A 14,287-nucleotide genomic window follows, 5' to 3' on the forward strand; every position below is an offset into this window, starting at 1 on the left:
TTACCAAATTTCATCTCATTTGTAAAACTGAAAATAACAAGCAGCACAAGAGGTAAAATAACTTAATTTTATTACAATGAGTACAATCTTCCTTGAAATAGTTCTTTCTAAAAGGAAATTAACCCTAATTTTTATGTGTGACAAGAAGGAAAGTAAATATTGATACAAGACAAAAATATAAAATGTTACAAGAAAAAATAAAATAAAAATACAAAAGAAAAGAGTATAAGAGGAAAAAACAATCTGAAGAGTCTTGTGATTGGAACTATATCCCTCTGAGTTCTTTTATTTTATTTTGTTTTCCATAGGTTTCTTCTACTAAAGGTAATTCTATTCGAAGCACGGTCAGACATAAAATGTAGGCAGCTCTCTCAGTCTCAGCCGAGTTTCAAACCTTGGTTTGCTTTGTGTGAGACTAATCTCTTATGCTAGATTCAACCACGTTCGATATTCCTTTGATATTTGATTGCATGTAACTCTTGTATCTCATTTTCAAGATGTATGTATTATATAATTAGTCAAAAGATCTCCCTTCAAAATCAGGTTCTAATTGGTTAAAGTTGTTGTCCTGAGGTAACCTGATCAAGACAGCAAGACCTGAAGGAATAATTGAACATATGACCAGAAATTAACAAATGCAGATGGAAACATTATAATGGAATATGTAGTATAACTTATAGTACTTCAAAATATGTAGTTACAAATTTATATTTATGTTTACCTTCAATAACTTTATAGAGAGTAGACCACCATCTATTTGTAGGAACATGATATTTTGTGAGTGTCTCTTCTATGGTTTCATCATGCTTTCCTTCTAGAACTTCCTGAAGTGTAACTACTGCATCCTTTGTTCTATTAAGGATGTCTTTGTCATCTTTAGTATTTGGACTTTGAAGGTGTTGATGTAAAGAAGAAAGTGTAGAAGCTATTGCAAACTGAGTAGCAGCAGCCCAATTTGTAGATGCTAACTGTCTTGTACGGTTTTCCGACTCCTTGTTATATTCATTTGAATTGTTCTCTTTCTTTCCAAATACTAAGCTGCACAAATACTCGGCATTTGCAGGACCAGTACTTTGAACCATTTTGTAGAATGCAGTTTCTTCATTTCGTAAGAGTTTCTCAGGTGAATTGTATTCAAGAACCTGTAAAGCAAACAAGAAGATGAATCATTAACTCTAGCACATGCGATGGTATTCAATTAATTCATTTCCATAGAATCATGATAAGTAAAACATGCAAGAAGTGAATATGTATAGTTCATTCATGCTACTTGGATGTACCTTGCCAGCATCGAGCAACAGAATTTGGTTGCAGTCGATAATTGTATTCAATCTGTGTGCAATAATGAGCATTGTGCAGGAATGAAATTCTTGTCGGATGGTTTTCTGTATTAGAGCATCTGTTCTAACATCTACAGCAGCAGTAGCTTCATCGAGGACAAGAACCTTTGATCTTCTTAGCAATGCTCTAGCTAAACTTAACAGCTGCCTTTGTCCAACACTGAAATTGTCTCCTCCCTCGGAAACCTTTATTCGGTGCAAAAGATAAACTTGTCATATTTCTTCCTTTAAGTTGAAAAATACACTTCACCAAGTTTTGATGACTATTATCATATGCACAAAAGAATTTATTCAATAATCTATGTACCTGAGCATCAAGACCAAAAGAATTTCTTCTTATTACATCTTTCAAGTGTGCCCTTTCCAAAGCTTCCCATAAATCAGCATCGCTGTGTTCATTAAATGGATCGAGATTGAAACGAACAGTTCCTAAAAATAGAGAATGACAATTTTCAGAACATTAAATTCATAGGAACATTTAATGAAAACTTAAACTAAAAGAATAGTGAATAGTCATGTATTTTATAGTAACGTGCATGCATGATCAAAATTATAGTTCATACCGGAGAAAAGAACAGGCGACTGTGGTATGATAGTAAGAACTCTTCGCAAATCTACTAGTCCGAATGTAGAAATATCGCAACCATCAATAATGATTCTTCCGCTTTGCAGTTCCACAATCCGGAACAATGCATTAAGCATGCTAGACTTTCCCGCACCAGTTCTTCCAACTACACCTATCTTCTCAGTTGAAGGCACCACAAAGGACAATCCATGCAAGACCGGAGGAAGTTCCGGCCTGTAACTAAGAACAACATTCTCAAACTCAATTGATCCTTTTGTTGGCCATCCTGGTGGTGGACGGTTCGTCTCAATTATACTTTGACCCTCGGTTTCTAAATTTATATATGTGTCAACGCGCTCGACCGAATTCAAACTGTTTTCAGCTCTACTTGCTTGTCTAAGTACACCACTCAAGAGATTTGTTATGTTCAATGTATAACTGAGAAGTAGACCCATTGTAGATGCAATCAGTGTAGGATTTTCAGATCTTGCATTTTGTAAGACAGCAAATGTTGCTATCAACCAAATCATGAGGCCTCCTAAGCTTTCTAACCTTATGGTCAGCCAACGGTTTGAACTAATATTCACAAGAGTAAATCTGATATTGTTATCCATGAATTTTCCATTGATATTTGACATCCTGTCGTACACTTTGTAAGCGCGAATGCTTGACAAACCGTTCAATGATTCTCCAAAATGTGCATAAACAGGAGATCTTGTAATGGAATCCATGCGCTTCACCTCTCGAGCCGTGCTCTATTCAGCATATTAATAGGAAAGATTAGTCAATTACTCAAAAAGTGATCAATTCCTAAAGGATAAATCAGTATTTGGGTTCTCTAAATTATAAGGATCGAGCAATTTAGTTTCTCAAATTTCTGGAATAGAAAATCAGTCCTTTAAATTAATATCAATCAATTCAGTCTCTCCATTGAAATATTTGTTTTGTAAACGTCCAACAAAGCCAATAAAAGATATATAGATATTGACTTAAAGAGTCTTTTGCTGCATCGAAACAAGCATAGAACCTTAAAAATTATGGTGTAGAATTTGAAAAGTGGGCTTAAAGGATATATTGATTGATATATTTTTTTACAATTTAAGGGGTTAAATTTCTATGTTGGAAATTTGAAGGACTAAATTGCTATTTTGCAAATTTGGGGACTAAATTGACCGGCCCTTACAATTTAAAGGACTAAAATGGTCATTTAATACTCAATCCTAAAGTAAGGGCAAGATATGGAACTCACCTGGTAGTATATATAAGCAACATAAAAAAATATCAGAAGCGGCATTATGGCCCACAGGGATATGGTGCTGACAGTGCCTATAAGAACAAATGTTGAAAGTAGTTGCCAGACTTGCCCCAGAAACATGTTCATCAAGTTAAAAACATTGGTATCGATGTCTCCCGTGTCTTTCGCAAATCTATTAATTATGCGGCCGACAGGATTAGTCTGGAAGAATACCATTGGAGCATGTAAAATTTTATCTAGCATTGCATCGTGCAATCTTTTCGCAGCACGAAGACTTGAAATGATCAACCAATAAGAGTTTGCAAGTGCCACGGATACCTGAATGCAGAAAATAAAATATTCATTTCATAGCTTGTCGAAGGATGAACATTTTCTTGAACTATATTAATTCCTTACAAGTAAAGCAAAAGATACTAAATACAAAATAGAAATTTTAATATTGGAGTTTGGAAACATGTGAGAACTGAGAAGAAATGGTTGTTAAAGAGAAACTCATAGCCATTGAAGAATTACCTGTCCAAATGAGAACATTGCATAGATGAAAAGGAAATATCCGGCACGAGAAGCTGCTGTTGAATCTTGAGATGTCCACACACTTAACCATGTACTACTCGAAATTCGAAGAGCTTCTGTTAATGTGTAGCATGCAAAAAGTATAGCAACTACCCACAGTCCTCCCAAAGCGGATGTGTACCTGTAATTTTGGATATATGATTACAACTTTACAAGTGATAACGAAACTAGATCATCTAAATCAAGTCCAAGTAGAAAAAAGTGAAGAGAAGGGATAGTGCTAATAAAAAGAAATACAACTGGATACAAACACCACAACAGTATCCAGAAGAAAATTAAACTATATGGTAACTAGATGTGGTTATTTACTTATTTATTTAGATGAGGACGATTTAGGCTCAATCGTAAACTTAATATGGTATCAAGCCTATCTATTCGGTCATCCACCACATTATCCATGCATCAAGCCCAATGGTGCTAGACATGAAGGGTGTATTGCGAAAAACCTAAATTCCGCATTGAAATGAGATAAGGCCAAAGAGAGAAACATTACAAAATAAAGGCATCGAAAATCTTTCATTTTAATGAAGGGAATTGAATTCATATTATTCATGCTTTCTTAATGTTAGAAATAGCATAAAAACTACTCATGAGCCTTCACTTAATAACTTAAGGCCCCGTTTATTTATTGAAAACATTTCAGTTTCCATTTTCTAAAAGTTCTATTCATTTTAAATGGCTAACAAGGATAAGGAAGATCAATGCAGTGAACAATTGTAATAGACAAAAGATGAAAGGCAAGATAGGAAGAATGTATTTCCGAAACATTCAAAACAATGTTTAACATTTTCAAAACTTCTGAAAATTCTGGATCTATTTTCAAAAATTGTAAACGAAAATGGTGAGAAAAATATTGGATCTATATTCGTTTACGTCCGAAACATTTGAAACGGTGTGTTTAACATTTTGAGCCTTGCCTTTCTCATTCTTCTAATATAAAATTGAATTTCATCACAGCATAAGTTGACAAGTGTATTGTCCTTTACTTAATCAGCTTAACCTAATGAAACCTAATAACAATAACTTGAAGGAAAAGATTCATGTACTCTTCAAACTTACCTCGTTAAAACTTTCCAGCTAACCACACCTGTCTCCCGCTCTTCTTTCTTAACAAGTACTGATTTTCGCAATTTTCCCTTCTTCTCATAGCTTGCATCATTTGGTAACTCTACAATTCCCTCACCATTCAAGGGTGTCACATTAGTCTTGTCATGACTATCACTATCTTTATTACTATCTACTTCTTGTTCCATTTTCCCTGCATTCTCCATTAGTTTCTGAAATAGAGGCCCACATTTCGACAACTCCTCGAACGTTCCTTGCTCCTTAATCATTCCTTCACTAACAAGAATGATTTTATCCACCTGAGGAAGAAAATGAAGCTGGTTGGTGACAAGAACCCTAGTTTTTCCTTGCAGCCCTTCCTTTATACAGTTCTTGAAAACCTAAAGTACATAGCAAATCAGGTTATATGAAATACAATCATAGATAATTTACAAAGAAATTAAATTGTCAACAATTAATGTTGACATCAACAATTCCAACATTTATACTGCAGGAGAAAGAAAAATCCTATATAGTACATGTGATGGCTAGAACAATACCTCTTGAGCAATATGAGCATCAAGAGCACTCAAAGGATCATCAAATATATATACATCTGAATTTGAATATACAGCCCTAGCTAAAGAAACTCTTTGCTTTTGTCCACCACTAATATTGACTCCTCTTTCTCCAATCTCCGTAAAATCGCGTCCCTGAAAATATATAAGTAAGATAAGTAAATAATAAGAAACTTCTGTATTAATTTTAGAAAACTGTAGAGAATATGAAATTTTATAATCAATCTTACAGGTAAAAAGTTGAGATCATGCTCCAAAGAAGTGACATCGATAGCCTTAGAATACCGTGCATGGTCAAATTTTGAACCAAATAATATATTTTCACGAACCTGCAAAATAATATCTGATTTAGAATGAAAAATTAAATAGTACTTATGAATAAATCATAAATCTTAGATGCCTACAATAAGCTGCAACTCACCGTGGCATTGTAAATCCATGAAATCTGAGGAACATAAGCGACAGTGCCTCTGATTATAGCATTTCCATCAGATACAAGAGGTAGCTCTCCAAGCATTGCTGAAATAAGTGATGTTTTCCCTTCTCCCGTACCTCCAATGATTGCAACTAAGCTTCCAACTGGTATTTCAACATTGATATTTGATAATGTGGCCTTCTCTTCCTGTTAATTGAATAGATTTTTTATACAAGTGAATTGCAAACTACTAACATCAAGATTACAAGTAAAATGGACCGAAACAGATGAAAAATGAATTTTTTTTGCGCCTCACTTTAATAAAATTTCCTATCATTAGCATCACATTACTCAAAAGTAACAGTTTGGTATCCTTATGTCATAGCGCTATATTTCTTTTATAGCCGTGATTTGCTAATATTTCGTATTAAATACGTTTTGCATAGCTGTTTGTTCAACAAGGCAAGAGAGAATTCTAATCAAAATTACATGCAGCTATTCTGATATGGTTCTATTTGGTAGTAGTTTTAAAAAGTAAAATTGTTGTAACTTTGAAACTGATTGTTGATCAGCTTTTATGTAAAATGCTACTCTTCATAAAAACTGACCGAAATAATGGCAATGCTTATAAGAATCAGTAAAAAATTGACCTTAGGATCCCATGAAAAGAATCCATTCTTTATTGAGATGGCGGGAAGTCCTGGAACAATAGGTGGATTCTGTTGTAAATTTCGTTCCTCGGCCGAAAACAGTTCCTCCAAACGTTGCAAAGAGACATTTGCATTTGCTACCTGTTAGAAAATACAATCAGTAGACAGTAATAAATGGATTCATATCTTTATTGCAATGGATCTCCCTGTCAAAATTTTATACGTTTTTTCTTTAAAGCATTTAGCCCCTTATGAACGACAAAGAATATAATATTTTTGATAGATGCAAAGACTAAAAGGTAAAAAAGGACTAAAAGGGATTTTATAGGGATTATTAAACATGTATTTTTAACCCGTTTAGAATTTTTCCAAAATCATAGAACATTAACTGAATGAGATTAGGGAAAATAACAACCTGACTCAGTAGATTTGGAAGCATATTTAAAGGAAAGCGCAAAACCGAAAACAGTGATAATGAGGTGAATGCTCTTGCAGGTGTTAATTCTCCACCAAGTAAAGTAAACACTCCAAAGGAAGTTACTGTCACAAGAACTGGGATGCTGTTCAGTATAAAACTATTTAGCTGCAATAGGAAGAAAGATAGTTAGGAAAAATGTTATAAATTTTCATAGTCTATGAGAATTTCATATGTCATTGAAATTGTTAACAAGCATGCCATAAAAATGGTTGTGTAACACATGCATATTAGAATTAGAAATTTCACTGAATAATAGAAATGATATGGAAACACTCTGAATTATAAAACCATGTCAAGTTTCATAGGATCGTATTCATACAGCATATAGAAGTTGTGCTTTGCGGAACCATGATAGTTCGTCATGTCGAATGGTTTTAATTCTAGACTGAAAGCTTGTTTCCCATGCATAACATCTGAACATTATTCAGCATATCACAAACAATGTTAAGATAAATCTATAATTGAATATTGAAAGTGGAAATATTTTAATGTGCTCATACTTTACTGTATCCATGGCAGAAAGAATTTCATTCATCAGACCAACCCTTTTGTCTGTCTGTTGCAGTCCTTCCTTTGTCAGTTTTCTCATTTTGCTAATCACAAATGTCTGTCCTCAAAAAAAAAAAAAATATTAGTTTATTAATGTAGATAAATCTATAAAAATAACATGTACATATGCTTGTGAGATATCAAAACATGCCTGCAGTGGAATAATGAGAACTAGCAATAGTGATCCAATAAGTGAAGCAACACCTAGTTGCTGGTATAGGAGAACCATTGCTATGAAGATTCGGAATGGTGCTGACCATAGTCCATGAAGTTGTTGACATATTTGCTGAAATATTGCAAAGGAATAATATTAACAGATGAAATTTATACTATAGCATAGCAGTGCCGCTACTGCGCTTATAGCAGAACTAAGACAGCGTAGCGTTTTTCATAGGGCTATTTGACAAAACACCGTTACTCAATAGTTATTTTAAGTAGGAAACGAACCTGTAATGCGTTGGCGTCTGTTGTTATCATATTCATAAGCTTCCCCATTGAAAACTTCTTTCTACTTTCATGAGTTAGCCTCAAAGATTTTCTGAATATAGCCGCTACCTATAATTAGACAAAGTCACATCATAAAAACTGTGTATATATATTAGGAAAAACCAGTTTATTTTAGGAGAAAGAGATGACGTACCAGTGTTGATCTAAGCCGGAAACCAACACGCATAACATTCTGGAAATATTGTGCCTCACATACAACACCAGCTGACTGATATCAAAGACCAGCAACTATGAATGTTATGAAAAGTATACAATAATTATGATATCAAAGACCAGCTCTATCCATTATGAAATGTAAAAAAATGTATATTCCCCTATCATTCTTGTTAGAATAGAAAATCTAGCTCTTAAGTAACCAGATAAATAAACATGCAAGACTTCAACGATTGATTACGGAGTTCGACTAATCATGCCTACATCTTCTACGACAGAGTGGCTGTTGCAGTTCCCTACAGACTTCAAAGTACAAATTTTGTTTAAATACTATAGTCCAAATTATAGGTTTTTCCCTGAACCGCACCATGGAGGGCATTCTCCCTCCGTACCCTCTACCTTCCTAATTGTAAACCAAATAGGCCCTTACAGTTTCTATGTAAACCTCTATACATGTGTCGATATATGTCAGAAACACAAACCTATCCAGTTACAACCTTCACAAAATAAATGTGCTTCTCTTCTGTCACATTTACTTTATCTTTATATTAACTTCAACTAGAAAAGAAAACTTGACAGAGAATATATAGTTTCGTATTAATGATATCTATATGGATAGAAAAGAGTGGAAAGAAAGACAAAATAAAAACTTCATCAACACTTAAAATGTACAAGGTTCACCAGAAGCTAATTTTACTGAACCAAAACTCTTCAATTTATAAAAGACAGTATCCTTACCACTCCAACAAATATGGAGAAGGCGTAGATGTAACCGATCCAAGACGGATCTCCATTTTGCATTGACTGCACGTTAAAAACAGCAGTTATACACTAAAATATATCAAGTTTAAGCCATAAACATTCTTCTGTGTCCATTTTTTCTCATCCTTTCTATCATTGTACTAATGTGTTTCTTCGCATTCTTTATTTTGTACCTTCGCATCAATCCAATTTGGTTTTTGAGAGAAATAAACTTACATTTAAGAGATGATTCAGCAAAATAGGCCCCACAAATTGAGAAAGATCATTACCAATCTGCAAAGATCGTTAAAAATTTCAAAGTTCCACAGGAGTCAGCATGAGCACGCACATAGTTCAACAATGTTATCACGCGTCTGTTAATGTACAACATTTTTCATACTCTAATGAGATTACAAGTTACTATAAAATGTAAACCTTGTACGATATAGCATGATTTTAAATTGCGGTTGCAATATAGCAGATCATGATGTCACCACAATGACATCACAACTGCAATTTCAACCACAATTTGCCCGCAATATAAAGGTTTGCAACATAACCGCAGTTTAAAATCATGCATTATAGGGACAAAATAATCCCTTAATCTGAAAATGAAATGTTAAACATCTTGCAATTTGAAAATGTTTACAAATGCATTTGAGGCAATCAAATTAAAGATAAGAAACGGGGACTCACCTTAAAGATGCCTCCAAACCAAAACCTAACCAAATTTAGGCCAAATCAAATAACAAAATGAGAGAACAACATTACTAAGGTCATTTTGAAGAGTCCAAATAAAGATCAAAAAATTTAAAGGGAAGCCAAATTATCATGAAAAAGCTGTTAATATGCACCTTTTCCCTAGACTACTGTTTAATGCTCTTAAAAGCCAAGGGTTAGAGCTTTGAAATTCTGATGTCCAGCACTTTTGGAAGCTGCAGAAAGAAAAAGTACTTTAAATTATATATATACAGGATATATGATGTTATGAAGAACTTTACGATATAAAAAGAGAATGTATACTTTTCATTTAACGTTTCTGTTTGGTCCCATTTGTCGAGCTTCCAAACATCCTTTTCAGTGATAGGTTTTCGGTAGCCTTGTTTCATGAGCGGAGTTATCCATCCATAACTTAATCCTTCACATAATGAATAAATAAAACATTAACACTAGAAATTGTAGTTAGCAAAGAATTTTTAAAACATCATAGTATTAAATCATCCGTTTCTTGGATCACTCACTAGATAAGAAATTGGCGCGCATCTCAGGGCAAACTTGATCATCTCCACAAAGTGGTTCATATTCACCATTGTCAGGTATGTCGGCTTGGGATGTTGTTTGACCAGAATATGGAACCAAATTAGGAATGTAAACTAGAAGTAAGATACCAAATAACACCTACATCAGATAAAGAAGCCACAATAAGTTCATTATGAGGAGGTCAAATAAAGGAAGAACTGAATCAAGTTTTTTAAAGGGTTTAAAGGCCAAACATGACACTAACACGTAGACACTGACACACATGAACACCAGACATGACACTAACACGTAGACACTTGTAATAATTTTAAAAAATTAAAGTGATTGAATGTAACAATGTGTGTCAGTGTCGTGTCGGCATTACACTGAATATTGTAAAATGAGGGGAAATCAGAAATGTACCTGGCAGATGATAGTGCTAATATACAGATATAGGGAAGATCTGCAAAAATGAAAGCAAAGCATTAAAATGAAATAGAGTGCATTATTGTTGATCTTAAAGTGAAAATGCAATGCATTGAAAAGTTTAAAATCAAACCTGCTAGAGTAATCTTTCACTGACAGAAGAAGGTCAAACATTACAATATCTCCCACCAAAACATAAATAACTCCCAACCTCACCAACCATCTAAATTGCCTAATATAAATTTTGGTTTCCAAGAGGATGAGAACGATCATTGAGAACCAAGTAAGTGATTCAATGATCAATGATGTTATCTGCAAGAACATAGAAACAGAAAGGGGTTTAAATTTCACATTCCACCCAAATTCTACATGTTTCTCTCTTACAGCATGACATATAACTCTTAGGTATCACTAGATGCGGTGTTGTTAAAATGCAACCATAGCAACGTGGTAGCAAACTTGAATTCAAACAAATCACTATTGTTCTGCGATATGCTTTTTAATGCATAATGTTTCAAATAGCGGCTATAGCAGACTATAACACTTGCGTAACGGAATTTGAACAAAAAGTTATTTTCTACGATTTCCATTTAACAACTCTGACTAGATGAACTATCTTGTCATGTTTGGATTGGCTTATTAAAACTTATGAAAACAACTTATGACATATCAATAAGATGTTTTCATCTTATTTTCATAAGCTCTCCTGATTAGCTTTTGAAAACAGCTTATACCTTATAGGCTTCTGACTTCATTTTATCTTTGTTATAGAAATAGTTTATACTTAAGCACTTATATAATAAGTGTTTATGCTATAAGCACTAATTAAGTTGTTTATCCAAATCAAATTTGAGTGTGCATTCATGCAAAGTGATTTCATTGGAATATGATATGCCAGACTCACCTCAAAAGGAGCAAAATCAGCTTCCTCATTCAGGTTGAAGACTGAATTTCCAATCCACAATCTCAACAAAGGCTGAAAAGCACAATAGCTAGCCAACATTGCAAGAATATAATTATAGTAATTTGATTTCAAACAAAACCTTTGAGCTTTGGCATTGAAAATAATAAGCCATATTCTATATAAACACATCCCCATAAGAACCAAATTTGAGGTTGAGATAACAAGAGTATTGATTGCACATGGAGTATATGACCCAAAAGCACTATCTACTACTCTTTCCCAAACACTGTCTTGTTCTGGCTTGCAATACCAAATCAATGGTTCAAAACCCATCTCTGCTTCAATCAGTTCACACGACGATTAAGAGCTTTTCTTCCAACACAAGAATGAAGAGTAACTGCAACATGAAACCAAAAACATCATCATGTTAAAATATGGAGAGAAAGAAAAAAGGGATAAAATAAATGGAACACGGTCATCTATGAAGCACTGACATGGATATAGACACAACGCTGACACTGATACGTCGACACTAGTCATAATTTGATAAAACTAAAGTAGTCGAATGAAATCAATGTGTCGGTGTCAGACACAGACACTTGTCAGTTGTCAGACATAAGACACGTCTTCACTCTAAAATGTCAGTGCCGGACATTGATACTTGTCAACTATCGGACACAAGACACACCTTCAATTTAAAGTGTCGGTGCTCGATAGAACATCATATAAGAAAAATGTCACAGTGGAGTATGTGAGAGTGGTAAAATTGTCACATACCTTGTTGCTTCACAGAAGAAAACCAACATGAACCAAGTTACAGGTAAACTATGTTGGCCTTGAACTTGCAGGAAAAGAATGAGTCTTAGATTTTTCCCATTCAAATTGAAAACAAGACTTGTTTAGTTGTTTTTTTTTTTTTTTTTCTACTTTTTCTGTAGCAAATAAAGATAGTGAAAAGTAGAATGGCATAGTTTGCAGAGTGTTGCTAACTGACAGATATAAATAACCAATGATTTGGCCAAGAAATATAGACATACACTGGTCACAATTTCCACATGGTCAACCCCAATTTTTTATTTTTTCATTTAAGATTTTGATCCTCTTATTTTTCAAGGCACAATTTCGGCCTTCCATTTTTTTCATAATACGTTTGAGATATGATAAAACATTTTGACACGTCGTTTGATTAATGTATATGATCTCACTTTGTGGAATAATGCTTGATTGTGGTAAAAAAAATTCACCTTTGTATATGGGGTGGCAATGAAGATTTTATCAACTTGGTTGGTAACATAACACTGGTTAAATGAATTCTCACTTAACAACTAATTTTCATTTCAACAAAATATACATTAATCTAATTACAAAAATAAATAAATTTGAAGATATCATGTGTCACGGTTCAATTAGCATATTAGTACCTCACTTGTCACATCATAAAGAATCCACCACAATAACTTGGATGAAAAAAAATGTCAAACATTTTAGAAACTAAACAAAAAGACAAAAAGACCTAAATTGTTGTTTTTTTTCAAGTGATATAATGACTAGAAATTCTTCATTTAAAATGAATTAATGGAAACTATAGATTCAAACTCAGGTCCATGCGTATTGCAATAGCCCTACCAACTGAGTTATGATCACGAGGACCAAAATCGATGATTTAAAAATAAGGTACCAAAATTGAAAATAAAAAATTAAACATAAATCTTGAATAAAGATCCTTTTTTTTTTTTATAATTCGATCGTTCGTGTCAATATGTACCATAAGGGTACTTCATGAGGAACTTTTTTTGTCAAGTTGTTTAATGGTCGGGTTCACACATTTTAAATGTGGAGAAGTGAGAAATATGGATTTAAACTCCAACTCATACATATGATTGTCATTATAGCTAACTGAAATGTTTTTATGGACATTCATTAAAGAACTTAAAACAAAAATAGGGATATGCACGTCCTTAAAAAAATTAAAGAATTATGAATAATATGGGAAGAAGTGATAAGAGAAAATGATTTCCTAATAATAAGTGAATAATTGATGAGGTAGTATAGTACAAGAGTAACAAGACAAAAAATGTGATATCACACTTGACGCTATTACATGCTTCCTGCTAAATTGAGTGAGTGAGCGCATGATGTATTGTATTTTGTATGAAACAAAGACAGAAATTAACATTAGAAGTTTGGACCAAATATGAATAAGACAGACACTTATCAATATAATAACTCCATTGCTGACGTCACGGCTGACGGATTGTAATATCAAACATTCTATAAACCCCTCTAAGAAAGAGTTTGGTATTTCAAAGAATTTAATTGGTATAGAGTGTATTTAATATACAATAATTTTACACATTCATTTAAAAGAGTCTTTTTTAGGAAACATTCATTTAAAAGAGTCGTGTCCTATAGCTCAGTTGGCAGAGACAAGCATTGTTAAATGCAGAGACCGGGGTTCAAACCCCGGACACCCCACTTATTCACCTTGAAAAAGGTGAATTCTAACCACTAGGCTACCTGACAAAAAAAAAAAGTCGTTTTGCATGTTGATGTTGTAGGAAGTTGTTGGTTTTTAGACTCAATTTTTGTTGACGGTCTAGTAATTCACCTATTTGTAGACTTATGATTAGTGTTTATTAGAATTAACTAGAGGTTAGATCTACTTGTGTTGTTTTAAATGTTTATATATATGTTCGGTTAAACCTACACTTTGTGTGGACTCACTAGATTATAAGTTTTATGTCCCCCAAGTTTTTTTTAATTTTTTTTAATATATTATTCATTGTATGTTATACTCTTAACTTCCCAAAAAAACTAAATATTCCTCTAAAAAATAGCGAAAAATTATAATAAGGGTCAGATGTCATAAC

The 14,287-nt window shown here is 33.4% G+C and overlaps 1 protein-coding gene across 1 annotated transcript; it reads right to left on the bottom strand.

The window, feature by feature from the left end:
* Positions 1 to 53: 53 nt before the first annotated feature.
* On the bottom strand, positions 54 to 12,391 carry LOC146935476 (ABC transporter C family member 12-like). Its single transcript, XM_085750669.1, has 28 exons — positions 12,195 to 12,391; positions 11,418 to 11,814; positions 10,647 to 10,825; positions 10,511 to 10,550; positions 10,090 to 10,246; positions 9,872 to 9,986; positions 9,703 to 9,783; positions 9,545 to 9,569; positions 9,086 to 9,142; positions 8,846 to 8,911; positions 8,088 to 8,162; positions 7,895 to 8,002; positions 7,599 to 7,733; positions 7,399 to 7,505; positions 7,218 to 7,311; positions 6,836 to 7,003; positions 6,421 to 6,561; positions 5,777 to 5,977; positions 5,586 to 5,684; positions 5,338 to 5,490; positions 4,793 to 5,178; positions 3,674 to 3,854; positions 3,155 to 3,478; positions 1,904 to 2,660; positions 1,648 to 1,769; positions 1,281 to 1,526; positions 722 to 1,142; positions 54 to 597 (listed from the first exon to the last, which is right to left on the bottom strand). Exons 2-28 carry the CDS (start codon positions 11,748 to 11,750, stop codon positions 515 to 517), a joined length of 4,854 nt encoding a protein of 1,617 aa, XP_085606795.1. The 5' UTR covers positions 11,751 to 11,814; positions 12,195 to 12,391; the 3' UTR covers positions 54 to 514.
* Positions 12,392 to 14,287: the final 1,896 nt, after the last annotated feature.

This window comes from Medicago sativa, chromosome 3, assembly GCF_051527215.1.
Source record: "Medicago sativa cultivar Bolivia chromosome 3, Bolivia_mono, whole genome shotgun sequence".
NCBI classification, from domain to species: Eukaryota; Viridiplantae; Streptophyta; class Magnoliopsida; order Fabales; family Fabaceae; genus Medicago; species Medicago sativa.

What these genes read in the sequence shown, in the direction of transcription:
- LOC146935476 (XM_085750669.1), bottom strand. Translation starts at nt 11,750, where the DNA reads ATGGGTTTTGAACCATTGATTTGGTATTGCAAGCCAGAACAAGACAGT. An exon ending in TTCCAAATCTACTGAGTCAG is followed by an intron (nt 6,562 to 6,835) that starts GTTGTTATTTTC and finishes ATTTTCTAACAG; the next exon opens with GTAGCAAATGCAAATGTCTC. An exon ending in GTCGCCTGTTCTTTTCTCCG is followed by an intron (nt 1,770 to 1,903) that starts GTATGAACTATA and finishes CTCTATTTTTAG; the next exon opens with GAACTGTTCGTTTCAATCTC.